The 19,049-nt window shown below is 32.1% G+C and overlaps 1 protein-coding gene and 1 long non-coding RNA gene across 2 annotated transcripts; one reads left to right on the top strand and one right to left on the bottom strand.

Annotated features, from left to right (window-relative positions):
• The first annotated feature begins 1,868 nt into the window (after window positions 1–1,868).
• On the top strand, window positions 1,869–17,910 carry LOC143228835 (heparan sulfate 2-O-sulfotransferase 1-like). Its single transcript, XM_076460222.1, has 8 exons — window positions 1,869–2,282; window positions 5,002–5,113; window positions 6,224–6,477; window positions 10,403–10,488; window positions 11,507–11,645; window positions 12,783–12,880; window positions 13,803–13,960; window positions 14,581–17,910. Exons 2-8 carry the CDS (start codon window positions 5,002–5,004, stop codon window positions 14,781–14,783), a joined length of 1,050 nt encoding a protein of 349 aa, XP_076316337.1. The 5' UTR covers window positions 1,869–2,282; the 3' UTR covers window positions 14,784–17,910.
• On the bottom strand, window positions 12,674–15,337 carry LOC143228836 (uncharacterized). Its single transcript, XR_013015469.1, has 2 exons — window positions 15,241–15,337; window positions 12,674–12,877 (listed from the first exon to the last, which is right to left on the bottom strand). It is a non-coding gene; the product is annotated as an uncharacterized LOC143228836 (long non-coding RNA).
• Window positions 17,911–19,049: the final 1,139 nt, after the last annotated feature.

Below are 19,049 nucleotides of genomic sequence, written 5' to 3'. Positions count from 1 at the left end.
GGAACTCCTAATGGTTAATTAATGCACACGTAATCCTTTGTATTTTTATCACAAGTCGAAAAGGTTGTGTATTATAGTTTAGGTTAAATTAATGAGGCCAACAAAAAGTCGAAAAGTTAAAGGTCAATCCCTTTCTGGAATGTAGGGGAGGAGCCGTTAGTACAATTTAATGTGACAGGCCTAACAAGCCAAGAATTCTAGGTTTGCATTACATTGTCGCAAAGAGGCGCTTTGCATTTAGAGCTGTAGATATAATAGTAAATAGTGAAATTCCACTGCTCGACTAATCAAAACTACCGTGTTTCTCCGATAATAAGACCTACCCATAAAATAAGACCTAGTGTGATTTTTGGGGATAGTTTTAATATAAGCCCTACCCTTAAAATAAGCCCTAGTTAAGAGTGGCAGGAAGAGGAAAGAAATAAAAAATAATAATTTATTAATTAGTTTAATAGTTAGTTAATTAGTTTGTTTAAGTATTAATCAGTTAGTTTAATAGTTTAATAATAGTTTATTTTAAATGGTTAGCTTAATAGTTTTACTTTGTAACTTCATTTTTTTAATATATCAAAATAAGACATTCCCCGAAAATAAGCCCTAGTGTCATATTTTGGAGTGAAAATTAATATAAGCCCTGTCTTATTTTCGGAGAAACACGGTAGTTAAACAGCTAGCAAGGGTGCTGTTGTGGACTGATCCTAATCCATCAAATCAAAGTTAGGGAAAGTTATTGGCAAGTAGCTGTATACAACATTCTGTGAGGCGTTCCAGTAATTAAATAGAGCTTTAATTAGTAGTCAAATTAGACGTACAGATTTGAAAAGTTAAAAATAAAAATGTTTGACTTGGTATTGTAGCATTACCATACAGACTCATATTCAATAATATGTGCTTCATTCTGGTACATTTTGAAGTTCACACCCGTATTCTTCAACATGGTTAACACAATTAGTATGTTAGTGAGAAAAATATAGTTGCTGAAATGTAACCCAACTGCTTATGAGTCCTGTATTTTTGTTGATTTTAACCAAAAAAGCTGCATAGTAGTTTATCCGTGCCTTACAGTGTTTGATCATGAATTTTAGTGTTATAAGCCCTTAAGATTATCATTTATACATCGAAAGGCAAGGATTCTGTGAGAATTATTTCAAAGAAATGTAGCAAATCGGAAGTGTTATTATTATTAGATATTATTAAAACGAAAAACAAATTTATAATTTAAATTAATCTTACATACTTTTAAACGTTACATGAACATGCTCATGTGAACTTAAAACTAATTTTTCTACGATGCATTAACTAGAATTACACAAAAAGCAATTAGTTTTAAAAAATATAAAATGTATTTTATTACAGGAAACTAAGTAAGGCACTCAGAGAGGGCGCTACAACATATATTTCAGTTTGATACCTGTACTATCAGCCTGAGGTAGTTAACGTATTGTGTGTAACAACGTTTGTAAAACAGTACTGCACAGAGACTGATCCGTTGGCTTTCAGTGTTGTACACTTTTAAAATGGATATACAACGTAAAACTGTTACGATTTATATATGAATATTTTGTTTTTATTTGTATTTTATGAAATCACACGCACCTGGATGATGAAAAGTTATTGTGGCATAATTTAATTGTGTAATATAATGTGTAGCACAATTTGAATAACTGTATATCAGTAATAATAATATATTCATAATTTCTTAGATGCTCCCTGTATTTTTCAAATAAATTGCATACAAATTGCCGAATTCGTGGAACATTGATTGTTAACAATTGGGTTTGTTTACGAATCACAATATGCGTTGTAACACAATTTCAGTGAATAAAACTCTTTGTTTCTGTACTTTATTAACGACCGTTTATACAGCTGGGGTTGAGAACCTATCAAATGTCAGTTATCAAGTACTTTTTTTTTTTCTTTCGGATATGTTTTAAGAGACAGTTAAAGCTTGCGGCATGGGAACAGCGTAAAGGTTTCTGATGTCACTGGGGCTATGGGAGAAGAAACCGTAACATAGTCCGGGTGTGTGAATAGCTTCAACCCATAGTCGCACATGCATAAATTTTAGGAGTTTAATTTTTATAAACTAAATATTTTATGTAAGGTTATAAGACTTACAGGATCATCAGACAAGATCTGAACAAATTAAGTGATAGTGAGTTCGTTAGTTGGATCACTGTTGTGAGCTGTTCATTATGTGAAATGTCATAAACTGGAAAGGTGAAATTTGCAAATGAATTTCTGTTTTTCATGGAAAGGCCTATTCATGCAACATTGTAACGGTAAATGTTCCTTCATTACTTATATGCATGTTATCAACGAAAGAAGTGCAAAAGTTATATGCTAAAACGTGTTAAGGTGCTAAGAAATAACTTGAGATGTACTATATTCAGAAACTTTTATTTAAACTTTAAATTGAACTGTTTTGTGATGATAAATCTTCATAGTGATAAGAAGTTTATATTGGAATACCACTTTTTGGAAATTTACTAGTATATGAACCTTTTTATATTTATATTAAACTAGTCGTTACTTTAACTTTTATTTATCGATTTTTACTCGTGATTTCCCTTTCTTTGTATTTAAGCTGTTAATTTAATATTTAGACTGTAATATACCTAACTAAACGTATATAAAATGCTTGGAATTTATACTTTGTAAGTCGTTTTGACAGCGTGAGACATATGACAAATTACTTGTATACTAATGTATTGCTTACACATATGTGGAAAGTTCTAAAACCAGATGACGTAATTGAGTTAAGAAGACAGTTGTGACACTTATAATTATTGTTGTAGAAGAAACAAATATGTAAATATTATATATTAGTATAGTAAAGAATGGTGAAGTAAACATTTTAAACTGAACGTGTAATGAACAAAAGTATTAAAAGTTAAATAATCTACTAACATGTGAGAGCATGGAACATCGTTGTTCTCTGAAAGTCATGTTAAACAGTTTTAAAGCATTTGAAAATATCATAAAGAGGTAATGTCATAGTGTAAATTATTAAAGTGCTCATTTTTGGTTATAAATTTGAGAAAAACTGTTAGGGTTGGAGCATACAGCGGGAAAGGAGCTACCCTAAGCTTCTTTAATATCATTTTGTATACGTGGTACTGTTTCGATCGTACCCTGAGAATATTTTCTTGGAAGAACAACATAGGCAGTCAGTCACGGCCAAGTACAAAGTTTTTTGTTTTTTTTCTTTATCGCCAAGTAGTACGTACTTTATCTTAGTTTTGAAAAGCTAAGCTCAAGAGACTAGTTGGATTTTTTTTTTTTTAATAGAAAAGAGGAGTACTTGTGAAACTTGTTTTTAAGGAAACATCAGATAACTTAGTTTTGTAAGTAAACCTGAGTTCGATATAAAAACTGGTAACTTGACGTACCCTTTAATTCCATACTTGCTTGTATAAAATGGTAAAATTTAGAAGGATTTTGATTGGTTAGGACAAATCGGTTGACAATAATTTGTTAGGCGTCTGAAAAGATTAAAGTGGAGGCAACGTATTTAAATTTAAAAGGCAAAATTACAAGCTATGAAAGTGTAGATGAAAGTTTATGTAATTTTTTCAAGTTAAAAGTAGTTAAACCTTGTTTATTAACTGGCAGAGTACTTTATATATATTTATGTAGGTTTTGTTCTTATAAAGTTATTTTACACGAACTTACTGATAGAAAATATTACATTAAAATATTTTTCGAAGAGTCCTCCGCTGGTACAGCGGTAATCTACAGATTTACAACGCTAAAATCCCCCCAGTAGCCTCAGCAGATAGCCTGATGTGGCTTTGCAAGAAGATAACACACACACGTTTTTCTAAGAACCAAAGTAGATGATTATCAAAATACATTCAAACTTAAGATATCACAATTCTCTGTTCGTCTTTAGACTAAATAGACACAAACTGATTGTAATTTAAGTTTATAAACAGACTCGTTGAAAGCACGAATGATATTAACATACAACCTGAAGCTTCCATGTGTAAACCAAAGTACTCTAACTGAAATAAATTAATAATACCTTTGTAGAAATTGTTCAATTTGCTCGAAATATGTGGTTTTTGTGGTATTTTTTAGATCAAACCTAATGAATTCTGGACAAATATTAGGAAAGCTGGTCCAGAAAGAACAACAAATGTATTCAGGAAATACTAATGAGATTTATTCTGATTAGATAAAGTGGATCTTTCAGGTGTGTGTGCGTGTGTAAAATAAATGTATACTGGACAGTTTGTGTAAGAACCTATTGTTCAACAAACAAAAAGAAAATACAGCAAAAGGTAAACAAGGTTGTGCTTAGACCCAAGCATTCCATCTCTTGACATCCATTGAACTAAACGTAACGTAATCTCTTAGTAGAAACACTAAAAGAAAGTGTGCCTAACTCGTCAAATAAATTTGTTTTAGTCCATTTAACAGTTTCACCTCATGATCTATGTTCTCTTACAGTATTAGTTGGTTGTTATGTTTAATTCACTGTTAACTTGACAGGTAAAGGGGATACTATATAATACTGCAATGTCCTCTCAGGCACAATAAACATTACCTACTACAGAGAACAAAAATACAGAATGAGGTAATTGTAATGAATTTTTGTAATGCCTGTTATTGCAATTACAGTCTAGAAACTAACCATGTTTAAAATTTTTAAATAAATAAAGTTATGTTATGCCAGCATGTCACAGTTTCATTACTCCCAGTATTAACAACAGCAGTTTGATTTTTTAAATCAGTACTCACTGTGTTACAATACCAGTCCTGTTCATCATTTAGTTTGGTGAAGTTAATAAGATGAACCTAAAATATTTTACAGAGGATATGGTTGTTTTTTTTAAAAGAGAGTGAGGGAAAAAAACCATTACTGATAATGACCATATATACAAAACTTGCTTTTCGTTGTTGTTAAACTAATAACACAAGTTAGCATATTTTAAGTTTTCATGAAGATGTTTGTTAACACTGCCGTTTTGTCTAATTTCACTGAAATTCTTGCAGATGTGGCAGATGAAACAGTTGATTGTTGTCTTGCTGTTGACTGTTTTCACTATTCTGTCTTCTCATTTTTTAAAAAAGATCTCTTATCAGGATAAGATAATAAAAAAATTAGGTAAGTGACAATTATGGCTCACCTTTTTGTTACATATGTTTTCTACGTTTTCTCTACATTACTGGTCAAAGTAACATAGGAGAAAAAAATATATTTTCAACATTCTTGTTTTTTATTGATGCTAAACTGTAATTACACAAAACTTTAAGAAAAAAACGCTCATGTCAGATAGTTGCCATAAAAATCTCTGAACATACAATTAACTGTTTAAAAGTTACCTATACAAAAATAAGTTGTTTTTAAAGACTCATAAATGCTAGGTGTAACATTTTTATAGTTTCAACTTTAAATGTTTTTCTAACCTTAACTTCATTTGAGTTGCAACAGTTATTACAATGTTCAATGAGTTTCACATGATAAACACTTAAGTATTAATGACAGAAAGCCTAAACAATATAACTGTATTTTATGTAGTTCACATTAGTGCCATCTAGTGTAGAATATTGTTAAAACTAACTTAACAGCTACTGTTTATTCATATAGAACAGTGCTGACAGTCTTGCACCATGTATTTAACAAACACCATATTAGCATAAGCTTAACACCTTTTACGAGATGTAAAAATAGTTTTTATTTAAAGGTTTCATGATATATATACATTCTTAGAATTAATAACTCATAATCCGAGGGTCGCGGGTTCGAATTCCTGTCACACCAAACATGCTCATCATTTCAGCTGTGGGGGCATTATAATGTGACTGTCAATCCCACTATTCATCAGTAAAAAGAGTAGTCCAAGAGTTGGTGGTGGATGGTGATAACTAGCTGCCTTCCCTCTAGTCTTACACTGCAAAATTAGGGACAGCTAGTGCAGATAGCCCTCGAGTAGCTTTGGGCAAAATTTAAAAAAAAAACACCAAAGAATTATTAAAATAATTTATTTTTACTTTTATAAACTTTAACACATTTTTTTTTACTCTTCAGAACATGCAACAAGAACACCAGTTTGAAAACAGTGATCAGATACCTGTATAGTTATTACTTCCAAGATGTTATTAACCATCTAATGCTTTGGCAATTGTAATTGAAAACACAACTTATTAGTTCTATCACAGTCTTATTTGTAATAATATACTGGTCAACAATAAAATATTTCACTTTATATTCCAGATTCCACTATTAATGAACTTCGACTGAAGTGTTTGGATCACGATAAGAAAACATACGTATCAGGTTCTGTCAGTAGACGTGCTGAGAGTCCAAAAGATCTGTTCAACGATTCGGTTGTCATTTATAACAGGGTACCTAAAACAGCAAGCACCAGTTTGATGGGTTTGGCTTATGATCTTTGTAAACAAAACAAGTTTTATGTTCTTCATATCAACACAACCCGGAATGTACATGTGATGTCACTGACTGATCAGGTAAGATTATTGTTATGTTGTATGATACTAACATCACCGTATGTGTGACATTATTGGCTGATCAGGCGAGGATATGGTTTCAATGTATGATATTTATATCAACATTATTTGTAAAAATATACATAATGTTACTGACTGATCAGGTGACATTACTGTTTTGTTGTATATTATTTGTCAAAATATATGTGATGTTACTTAAAAGCATATTAAATAATTCATCATTTTAATATTAACACTGTGTTTGTTTGTTTTTGAATTTTGCGCAAAGATACTCGAGGGCTATCTGCGCTAGCTGTCCCTAATTTAACAGCGTAAGATTAGAGGGAAGGCAGCTAGTCATCACCACCCACCACCAATTCTTGGGGTACTCTTTTACGAAAGAATAGTGGGATTGACCGTCACATTATAATGCTCCCACGGCTGAAAGGGCGAGCATGTTTGGTGATACCGGGATTTGAACCCGCGACCCTTGGATTATGAGTCGAACGCCTTTAATATGCTTGGCCATGCCGGGCCCATTAGCACTGTGAAAGAGATTTCACGTAACACTATTAAGTAAGCAACATGATTTTAATATTAACACCATCTGACCCAATTTATTTTCTTGTACACATGATTAACTGTTTCGTGTGAAAAAGTATTTGATTTTGTTAGTTACTTAGTCACAACTACTTTAAACTGAAAGTTTAAATTTTTGCTGAAGGTGTGCAAGTTTGTTTATTCTTGCATGACTCAGTTACAATAGAATATCAGAATAAACTTGATGGCAAAAATGTCATTTGTTATCACTCAGACAGTTATTCTAGATCGATTGAAATCAAGCCAAATATTAACCTTTCACTGTGTCTTAAGATGTAAGAGAGTTGGTCCAGATTACACTGATGGGCATAAAATATTTTTGGTTTAACAAAATTACTGTAAAGTATTATGCTTAAAACTTGAAAGTTCCTTAATTAGAGTCCAGAACATACTTAGTTAATTTCCAAATACTCAATAGAATGTATCAGTAATCACTCCAAAATAATTGTCTCGTACGAGAACTCTTTTCTTAAGAGCATTGGCTTTACATTTTTAATACCAAATCTAATTTTCCGATTTGTTGTCCACTCACTGAGGCTGGCTGAGCACTTTGGTGTCACAACTGTAAGCTTCTAGTGACATTTTATAAAGGTAAGAATTATCAGGACTATTATGTGGGTCCCAAAATTTCATTTTCCAATTATTATTAATTTTTGTTTGATTTCCTGTGTGGTTATAAGCACATCACATAGATAACATTTTTACTTTCAAATCTGTAATACACCTTTGTAATATAGTACCACTAATTTATATGTTTTTCTCTACTGGTTATATAACATTACTAGGCAAGCATTTCTTATTTTACAGATAAGTAACACTGGATAATGTATGTTGCTTTACAATAATCTACACATGTACAGCTTAATAAGTTTAATGGCAAGTTGTCTGAGAGTTAATTAATTAATTTATTAATAAATCTTATATGGATTATTTTTACTTTTGAGTGATGACTTTATCAATGATAAACATTTCTTTTTGTGGACCTTGTTCTGATGATGGTAATTTGAAAATAGGTTTATAGGTTGAAGTTCTGTGTCTCCTGCAATGACAAAATGCCTCTACATGCCTACTGTTGTAGTGTTTAGTTTTACAAAAATTCCCATGAATTTTCCTAAATATCTTTAACTATCTGGTAATGACAAAAATGATGCATCAATACCTCAATCATATCCCCCCCCCCCAATTCTTCTTTTTTCAAAAGAAAACTATTTGAGAATTTCAACCCGTCCTCGTATAACCCCTCCATCACAGGCACCATTTTAGTAACCCTTTCCAACAATTTAATTTCTTTCTTCAGGTAAATAACCCAAGACTGAACACAATATTCCAAATACTGCCTAACCAGTGACCTACGCAAGGAGATTATAACCACTCTAGACTTATATTCAATATTTTTTTAGATACAACGTAAAATCCTACATGTCCTACCACTAGCAACACACTGGTGGGATGGCTTTAGAGTCTGATCAGCTATTACACCTAGGTCTTTCTTTCATAAGATTGTTAAGGACATTCCCATCCATATTGTAATTATGATAACCCACATCCACTATTTTGCATTTATTATAATTAAAACGTATCTGCCATTTATTTGTCCAACTCACTAAATGATCTAAATCCTTTTATTAATCGGAAGCACCCTCTTCACAGCCATCAACACCCAAGACCTTGCTGTCATCCGTAAATTAAAGTAATTTATTGATTATTCCTTCATCTGTATCACTGAAGTAAGTCAAAATGAGTAATGGTCCTAAGACTGAGTCATGAGGTTCAAAATTTATAACATTAATCCAGTTTGACTAAACTCTATTTGTAAAAATACTGCTTCCCTCCATCCAGCCACTCTTCTATCAAATTTGCAAACTTAACCCCCGTACCTATAGAGATAGCTTCTTTTTAATTTTTACAAACCTTATGTGGCAACTTGCCAAATGCTTTCTGAAAATCCAGATACACCAAATCTACACCGTTACCCTCATCTATATAAACAGTAAACTTTTCAAAGAATGTCAAAAGATTTGTAAAGCAAGATTTTCCCTCAGTGAAACCATGTTGACTGTTCAGTAAATTTCTGAACTTTGTTAAATGAATTTGCAAAGCTTTTTTTTTAAATCAAACTTTCCAAACCTTTTCCTACAACTGACGTAAAACTAATGGGCCTATAATTACTGGGACAATTTTTATCACTTCCATTGAAAAGAGCAGTTACATTAGCTAACTTCCAATCCTCTAGTATCTGCCCACTATTCAAGGACTGATAAAACAAACAGTAGTAAGTGGTTCATATATCCAATCTTTAACTTTCTTCCAAAACCTTGGGGGAAATCATATCTGGCCTAGAATCTGTATCGTTTTTTCCAAACTTCCCAGTTTTTTCTTAACCAGCTCAGAATTAATGCAGTCATCTTGTTTGATCCTGGTTTCAGATATCAACTTATCCATTTATGTGGAATAGTGCTTAAATCGTGATTAGTAAAAAACGAAAATTAATAACCCAGCCATCTTATAATCATCAGATATTAGCCATCCTTTATCATCCCTGAAGGGTCCTACCTCCATTCTAACCCTTAATGTATTTAAAGAAATCCTGTTACTTTTCACACTTCCATCCAACCTTTTCTCGTATATCCTTTACGATGTCCTAATTTCCTGTTTCACTAACATTCTTGATATTCTATGACCTTCTAAATCTCCTGCTGTACCAGTCAATTTAACTTTCTTAAACTGTTTGTACTTTTCCTTAATTGTATCTCAAACTCTTTGTGATCCAACCTGTTTGTTTTTTTATACTTACATCTACTCTTTTCTTTCTATAAGAAATGTTTACCTTGAACATTCAAAAATTCTGCAACATCTGATCAACTCAATTCACAACAGGTAATTATTCTCACATCCCATCACAATTGGTTTTTTTGAAATTTGTAATCCAAATATAATTATTCCTTATCTCCATGTATAGTAAGCAATACATTGAACCTAATGATGACTTGCACCCAGATTGTTTTCCATTATTTAGACTTTACAGAAATAATCATTTTGAGTTGATATAAACAATAGCAATAATTTAAGAGATCTCATCCACAAAGTGAATTATCATTTACTATTACAATTTAAATATCAGAGACAAAGTACCCAAAGCACATTAGTTCACTCTGGTGCTATCCTTCAGTGTGTCAGTGGTAAGTTTATAGCCTTATAATGCTAGTATTCAGGGTTTGATTTCCCACAGTACACACAGCATATGGCCCCAGTGAGGTTTTGCAATAAAAAACAAACAGACTAACACCCTTAAGGTCACCCCATGTAGTGATTAAACTGAATAACATTTATATTTTTTATCTTCTAGAGAAGGTTCATAGAAAATGTTACAACTTGGGAGGACAAGAAACCTGCACTTTACCATGGACATTTTGCATTTTTGAACTTTCAGAGGTAAAGAAGTGATTAATGACATTAATGGAACCTTAACTTCATGTGTAAAGCTCTTAAATGTAAGAAATTCAGTGTTTAAATGACAACTGATTACAATTTGATTTTATGATGGAGATGAAAATGAAGAAGACCTGGTACACTACTTTGTTATTCATAAGTGGAATTAATATGAAATAGAATATTTTAGAAAGTTTCATGTATGTTATTATAAAAAGTTCAGTAATTGGCCAAAAAGCATGCTAAGTGGCCACCTTCTTTATATGTAACAAGAGTTTATTGTTTAAAATATATAAGAAAACAGAAAATTTTATTAAGATTTAGGGTTTGATCCTTGCACTAGGCATCCAGAAATTCTTTCTTTTGTTTTGAATTTTGCACAAAGCTACTCAAGGGCTAGCCATCCTTAATATAGCAGTGTAAGACTAGAGGGAAAGTAGTTAGTCATCACCATCCACCACCAACTCTTGGGCTACTCTTTTACCAACAAATAGTGAAACTGACCATCACATTACAACACCCCCATGGCTGAAAGGGCGAGCGTGTTTGTTGCAATGTGGATTCAAACCCACGACCCTCAGCTTATGAGCTGAATGCCTTATCTCACCTGGCCATGCCAAGCCACATACAGAAATATCTTGTGTAACTTGGCACATAACAGACCAATCAACACCAAACGTGTTTTTCTCGCAACTTTTACTGTTTTTTTCTTTAAGTTCCCTAAATTTCACTTTCAATAAAATAAGTACATACAACTTCATTGTATATTATAGAAAGTTTTATGAAAGAATATTGAATAATAAATGTTCAGTAGGAACAACAAAAATTTGTTTTTGTGAGAGTAACTCCATATCACCATTTCATATTGTTTTTAAATAAATACAGAGTATTTAAAGTATGTGTAAGTATAAGTTTTGTCGATTGTAGTAACCAATTTTTTTTTTTTTTTTTATTAAACCTGACCACAAAACTCTTCCTCTGAGACAAAAATACATTTATAACTGGGTATTTATTCCCAAAGGTTTGGATCCACACAGAGACCCATCTATATCAACGTAATACGAAAACCTCTAGATCGATTAGTGTCATATTACTATTTTCTTCGTTACGGGGATAATTTTCGTCCTCATGCGATTCGTAAGAAAAAGGGAAACACCATGGTGAGTTACATTTTCAGTTGTTAAGATCGGTGTGTAAAGGCAGAACGGGTGATGTACATATTAACACCAGAAAGCAAAAATTTCAAGTTTGTGTGAGAAAACAGAAATATTCAGTGTTGTGTTCATAAACATTCTAAGCTTAATTTTGTTCACTTTAAAATTTTTTAAATTTCTGTGGATGTTTAATTAAAAATAGTTTACTCTATGTAATACAGCCTTAAATACGTTTTTTTTTTAAATGAAAATTGAAAGACATAACTCATGATTGTAATGTGTTCTATGTATCCCAATTTTACTTAGCCGTCTCTTATTCATTTTTAATTACAAAAACATATTTCAAAGCCCATGAATGATTTTGCAGTCTATATATATATATATATAATACAAGACCATTCTACACATTAATAGTTTGTAAGTAAACTGTTTTCGTTAACTTTCATTTTGTTTTTATCGATTTAAATATGGAATTCACTAATCCTGAAAAATCTTTGCCTCATGTATTTTGCAAAACTTGAAAACATCCATCATTACATATATTTTGCAAATTAAAAAAAAAATCCAGGATTTATTGACCTATGTGATTGACATATTGTAGTATGTTAAATAATTTTATGTTTTTACAGATTACAACACTCAAGGATCCAATACAGAAACTGTATAAACATATGTCAGGTACTTCAGCAGTAATTACTGGGGTTAATGGTGTTTTTGTTCTACATGGTGCTCAGAAAGTCACTGTGCAGTTTTGTAATCATATTTTATTCAGTCTGTTTCAAGTCAAACTGATAGCGGTGTTTAGAAACAAAATAAGAAGGATCTCGGCCTGTATTGATGCCAGCAGGGGTCACTTTCAACATTGCTTATAATTGTCATTCATATTTACCTCCTGTATTCTATATTGAAACATGTCTGTTAATAAATATATAAGTGTACAGTGACTTTCCAAACACCCTGTATAATTATTTTGGGCGTCATTTCTGTGTTATTTGGAACCTTGTACTCAACAGTCATTGACCTACAAGCAATTTGATTCGTAAGTCAGTAATTCTGCTGTTAAAACTGGGATATTTATTTCAAACTCTGCATAAGGTAGACCATCATGAAGTGAATTAGAAAAACGTAATCTCTCACTCACAGACATTTGATGACTGCGTGAAACAAGAAGAGAAGGACTGCAGTCCAGAGAACATGTGGCTTCAGATACCTTTCTTCTGCGGTCTTCACGTGGACTGCTGGTAATTTCAAAAATCAGTTGTAATTGAAACAGAAAATTTTATTTCAAGAATAACAGTTTTTTTAATTAATAAATTTTTACTGTTTTTAAGCAGGTTAGATTAACTCTAAGAAACAAACCTGGGATATTGAGTGTGACACAAATTTTGTTTCTGCTAAAGACAGCATCTGTAGTTTAACTTTCATGTTGTGGAGTGTATGCCTTTTACAAGCAGACAAAGAATAGTTAGTTATGTTGCTCAACATATCAGCTGTTATTACTTCGAATGCCTTATATAAATCACATTCTGACAAGTACTGCATTTGTTATATCCCAACTTCCAATGAATAGCTCTGGATTGTGCAAAATGCATCATCAGCATTGGAGAAATATAACATGGTTGGAATTTATCATCATACACTATTCCAATTCTTTAAAATACCAAAGCTACTAAGTTAAGAATGTAGCATTTAAAAATGTAATAGGCTTAATACTAATGAATTGTGACAAAAATAATTACTTATTGTTGCCAATTAGTCTTGGACCTAATAAAACAGAAAACAAAAATTTCAACCTGGTATTTGAAAAGAAATTATGCATTTGTTTCTGTTTCTATCAAGGTAGGAAACAAAAGTTTTAAAATTGATTGTACATTGATCTCTGCTTTCAAACTGTTTTGTTTGATAAAATAGGTCATGTTTCTATAACATAAAAATTTACATTTTGAAAAGATTCACAGTACCAGATGAAACAATTAAGCTGTAAGTAATCTACAATTTCTTTGGATGTAAAGAAACCAAGTTCCATTTCATTTCTGAATCACTGGAAAAGTAAAAATGCATGTATTTTTGAAATTAGGTTGAGACTGTGTTTTAGCCAATAAATGGAACTCTGTTTTTTACTATAATATTGTGAATGTAATAGAATTAATAAAAACTTAACAGGCAGCCAGGAAATGAATGGGCTCTGGTCCAGGCCAAACAGAACCTCGTGGAACATTACCTGTTGGTTGGTGTCACAGAAGAACTCAAAGATTTTGTAGCAGTGTTGGAAGCTATTATTCCAAGATTTTTCCTTGGTGCCACCCAACAGTTCAGAGAAGGTTAGTATCATTTATACAAAGTATAAAAATTAGACTTGGTGAGGTTTGTGATACACGACCATCTTTATAACAGACAAGATGTTTTGTATGCTTCATGGAAAATGGTGAGGTGGCGTATTTTAAATGTTCAACGTGTTGCCCACAAACTGCAAAGCACATAGCATGCTTCTTAGCAGGTGAGCAATACGCAGAACATTTATGATTGAAACATTAAAATAAATCTACAAGCAGAATTGCATGTTGTTTTTATAAATTTTGAAAATCACATTCTAAAGGTGTTGGGCAGATTTCACCCAAATGTGCAATTTAATTACGAGTTCATGAGGTTGTTACGTCAGAGTGGCAGTAACAGTCAATAATTATCTGACTGACTAACATTACCTTAAATTGTTTTATTACCAAATCCTGGTTGTTTTTGTAATATTTTTGTCTGTGTTTCTTTTGTTTTAAATTATTCAATCAAGCTTCTCAAATGTATTTAGGGGTAGACTCATTTAAATTTAGAGCTACTTAATAAGGGATAATTTGAAAATAAGCCATACAGGTTTTATTAGGTAAGTGCATGTTACTCTGACACTGTTATCAGAACAGTTGTAATGTTTAAAACTTTATTCTAACAGGAAAGAAGTCTCATTTAAGGAAAACCTACAACAAAGTTAACCCTATTCCAGAAACTATTCAGAAAATTAGGAGTTCTAACATATGGAGAATGGAAAATGAGTTTTATGAGTTTGCTTTGAAACAGTTTCATTCTATAAAGAAAAAAACTCTGACTGGAAAAAAATGGAATTCTTCAGGACAGAGGACAGAAGTTTTTCTATGAAAAAATTCGTCCAAGGTGAAATGCAATTTTTTTTGTTCAAACAGTCTGATTCTCTTACATTATAAACTTAACGAAGGTAGGCTCATATATACACACATACATGTAATATTTTAAGTTTTTTACCTTACATTTCCATGTTTAGTTTATTTCTTGTGAATAAAACACGAAATACCCAAAGTTTATCATGTATTTTTGACACTGAACTCATGAAAAGGTTAGAATGCTTCGTATTTCCTGCTTACTGTTATTTTTATTTACAAATTGTTGTTAAACAAGAGGAAAAATTAAAATTTTAATAACCAAAATTTAACTATTGTCAAGAGGTGATGATACACTTTTCATGATCAGGTTTATATAATAATGATAGTAATAATAAAAAAAAAAAAGTGCACTTGCTTTCCAGTGTGCATGAACATACAACTGTATTTTTCATAGAAACTTTACAAAAATGACTTACAGCTTCTCTCGGGGGTGTAAAACATCTTTTCCATCTTGCTTACGTCTTTCATAAGGTCTTCTACTTCAGTCTTTCAGGGGTAGATCTTACTTAGCCTGGATTAAAAAAATATCCAAACATTAGATTCTGGGACTAAATTTACCCCTAAAAGCCAGAAGCTGTTGGAGGCTCCCAGAATCTTTGCATTTCTGAATGCCCCATTTTGAAGCTTAATTTGGAGTTCATTTAAGAGCATAAAAGTCAAAACAAAACAGCAAAACAAGGATATCCATTCATTTTGTCTCAATTTATTTTTATTTCTCTGAAAGAAACTACATAAAGTAACCATTTTTTTTGACAGCAGGTATCTTCCTGGCATCAATTTACAAGGCCTAAGACACTGACATTAGGGTTAACTTTATAAACTAAATTCATCCAATAGGTGTGGGCCTGAAGATTTACAGTAAACTTAAAAGCATGATGCACTTTAAGTACGAGTAACACACTAATTATGTATTGTGCCTACACTTGCACAAAAATATTTATATAGGTACATACAACACTATCTACAAATCTTTCCTCTTCATAACCTTGACTGACATGGGGTTAGTTATTATTTATATCACTGTGCAGTAAGTGCACTAGAGTATTTATTACACAGTTAACCTTGGCATCAGTGTTTATAGCCCCTCACCTGACAAACTCTTTGGAGTTGCATGTTCTGTTAACCAGCAGTGAAAATTTGTTAATTGACAGAAACGGCTGAGTGGTCACTAGAATGCCCTCACAATGTTGTGAATCGCTGGTCTGTGAAGATCAGTTTCTCTACATGTTAAGTCAACCATCCTAATTACACAGCATACACAAGTGTAGATTCACAAACAGGACTTCCACTTCATTAATATTTGTCACCCGAGCTGAGTCTATTTACTGAATAAATATAGCCCAACAACAAACTTTTAACCAAAATGCTCATGTTTAATTAACATGAACTGAACTACAAAGTAATTAGAACATCAGTTAAGAGAAAATAAAATTTGTTGAATATGACGGAAAAAGTTTAGGTCTGAAAGGGTTAGAATTTGTTTTGAATTTTCGTTCAAAGCTATATGAGGGCTATCTGCACTTTCCATCCCTAATTGAGCAGTGTAAAACTGGAGGGAAGGCAGCTAGTCATCACCACCTACCAACAACTCAGACTATTCTTTTGCAAACAAACAGTAGGATTGACCATAACATTACAATGCTCCCATAGTTGAAAGAGCAAGTATGTCTGGTGTGATGGATATTTAAACCCACAATCTTCAGATTACAAGCTGAGAACCCTAATCACCTGGCCCTGCCCAGCTTCAGGGTTGAGAAAAAGGGAAATTATATTTAATGCCAAGATCTTCCTCATGAGGGACTGCCCTTATCTTGTGTACACACACACTTTTTACACCAACTGAAGGGTTTATATGGCAGTTTAAGACATTGAGGTATCTTTCACCTTAATACTAACTTGTATTCTTCAACCTTTTTGTACTCATGTTTATTCAGAGTATTTCATCAGTTAGATATTTGAGAATTAACGTACAGCATCTACATGCAAGTTATTTCAACACTTTTTACTGTAGTCAACAGGCAAGTGTAATCCTTTTCACATCTGGATCTAAAGTGACAAAATTTTACAAAAACCCCCAATTTAAATATTGTACAATACAATTCTCGAACAACTCATTAAATTATAGCATAATTTTGCTATTTAAAATCCTATATTTATTTCACTTCCAGGTCTGAAATATTTTGTCATTGTTTTAAATGTTTTTTTTCTTTCATTTGTGGACTGTGGTTTTAACTAACACTACTTGCACCAGAAGTTCTATGTTACTGGTTCGTGTAGAATGACAGATCTGTATTGAAAGTTGGGGCACCAAGACTAATTTATGAAGTGTAACTCGCTTGTATTACATCTATTTATTCAGTATAAACTAGTTTTTAAAATGTGATTTTTTTTAATCAGTTTTGTATGAATGACAGAATATCAATTACATTTATCATTTTCAGTTTTTGCATAACCTTGAAATAGCAACAGGGTCAGAGTTATTTGTGGCTTTGTATGGAAGTCAACTAATAATAAAAGAAACAAAAAACCTAACTTCTGGGATCACCAGGCCCCCTTTTATCTTTTATATTGAAAACAAATTCTAAGCATCAAAAACAAGCTTTAATATGGTTTGGTTCAAATCCACATAGCCAAAGCACATCCAATAAAAGATATTAAAGGCATCTGTGAATGAACAGGTGCTACAATGGATTTTTTATAGTCTGTGGTCATTACTGTAAGTTGTTCCAGTCGGTGTTCCTAAGCTTTATCCAACAGCTTTATGATGAGGGAAGACACTGAACCTTCTTTGTATACACTTAAATATACAAAGTTTACAAAAGTCAGTCACACTACAGATTAACATGTAGTGGAAATGTGAACAAAACATTGTTTGACCATTCCTCGTTATTGTAAAGTTTATAATGTTTTAACCCGATATAATGAGTGACTGTTCATACTTTTCCCGTTAGGCGATTCATTAGTTTCGAAATGTTTTGTATTCTTTAGTGCTTAGTTTTGTTAGTAATACAGGCTTGTATTTTTTTGTTTTCATCTACTGTAATGACATCCATTGATTAGCTGAATAAAAGCCAAATATTTGTACACAAGTCTTCAATTATAGAAGCAATAATTATTCCTCGTGAAGTATTTAACAGCCACTACATAAGAAACATCACACTACCTATATTACTTCTCCCAAAAAAGATATATAAGGTACAACTATTACAATAGAGATAATTTTCAGTTTGGTTCTAAGTATCCTTACCTCTGACTTTAATATTCCTTCATCTTGATTACAATGCTTTACCACAGCAGTTACTGAATATTCTGAAAACATACCAACAGTTTGAATTAATTTTAAACACCTAACAAAGAAAAGTTACTTTGAATTTTGTACAAAACTGACATTGAGTGTTGACAGTGCATTACATTGACCACTGAATTTTATAATGCTGCTCCCTTCCCATGGTTGAAAGACAAGGATATTCACAGATAAAAGTCTAACCCATGATCTACAGATCTGAGTACCCCAATCACTGTCCTTTCTTAAATATGAAATTAAGATTTTTTTAAGGTAATCTGTGGTTGGTGTAATAGATTAGCATTTAGTCCAAACATCTGTCACAAGTTACTTCACCCAAAATGTGTACTCCAAATGTTTAAAGTATTTCAGTACTTCTCACACCCACTAAAGACCCTTTAGGGAACCATTGAAACTTTTAAAAAATTGTTTCTGGGACCAAACCATTCTTCAGAGTGAGTAAAAACCTTAACTTACCATGTTGTACTTTTAGATTTTAAAAATTGAATTCTGCTCCATGTAAAAAATTTAACATTTCCAAAAGGAATTATAAAACTCGCATGTTACCCTTATTCATGCAATATCTGTTTGTAAGCTAAGTGTCTAGTATAGGATGTAGCTCACACATGGGACAAGAGATTTTGTTAGAAGAGGTACGTTATGATGTTTGAATTTAGCAAAGTTATCAGAGGGTCATTTGCATTAGCTATTACTAATTTTGAAACAAAGACAAAATCAAATCATCTTACCATTAACTCTAATCAAATGCTGGGATTTGACAATCACATTTCTAATGCATCAGTGACCAAGTAATTGACTTTAAAATTATAACTTTGGTAGTATGTATCAACTCAGAACCCCAACTAGTAGACCACTTTCAACCCCAAAATTGCAGAAACTGCAAGAGTCATTATTTTGTTCAAAGTTTATATTTGTTTTAAA

The sequence above is a fragment of the Tachypleus tridentatus genome, chromosome 10 (genome assembly GCF_004210375.1).
Source record: "Tachypleus tridentatus isolate NWPU-2018 chromosome 10, ASM421037v1, whole genome shotgun sequence".
NCBI classification, from domain to species: domain Eukaryota; kingdom Metazoa; phylum Arthropoda; class Merostomata; order Xiphosura; family Limulidae; genus Tachypleus; species Tachypleus tridentatus.
This window is presented reverse-complemented; position numbering and strand designations above follow the sequence as displayed.

What these genes read in the sequence shown, in the direction of transcription:
- LOC143228835 (XM_076460222.1), top strand. Translation starts at nt 5,002, where the DNA reads ATGTGGCAGATGAAACAGTTGATTGTTGTCTTGCTGTTGACTGTTTTC. An exon ending in TGATGTCACTGACTGATCAG is followed by an intron (nt 6,478 to 10,402) that starts GTAAGATTATTG and finishes TTTATCTTCTAG; the next exon opens with AGAAGGTTCATAGAAAATGT. An exon ending in GGTCTTCACGTGGACTGCTG is followed by an intron (nt 12,881 to 13,802) that starts GTAATTTCAAAA and finishes AAAACTTAACAG; the next exon opens with GCAGCCAGGAAATGAATGGG.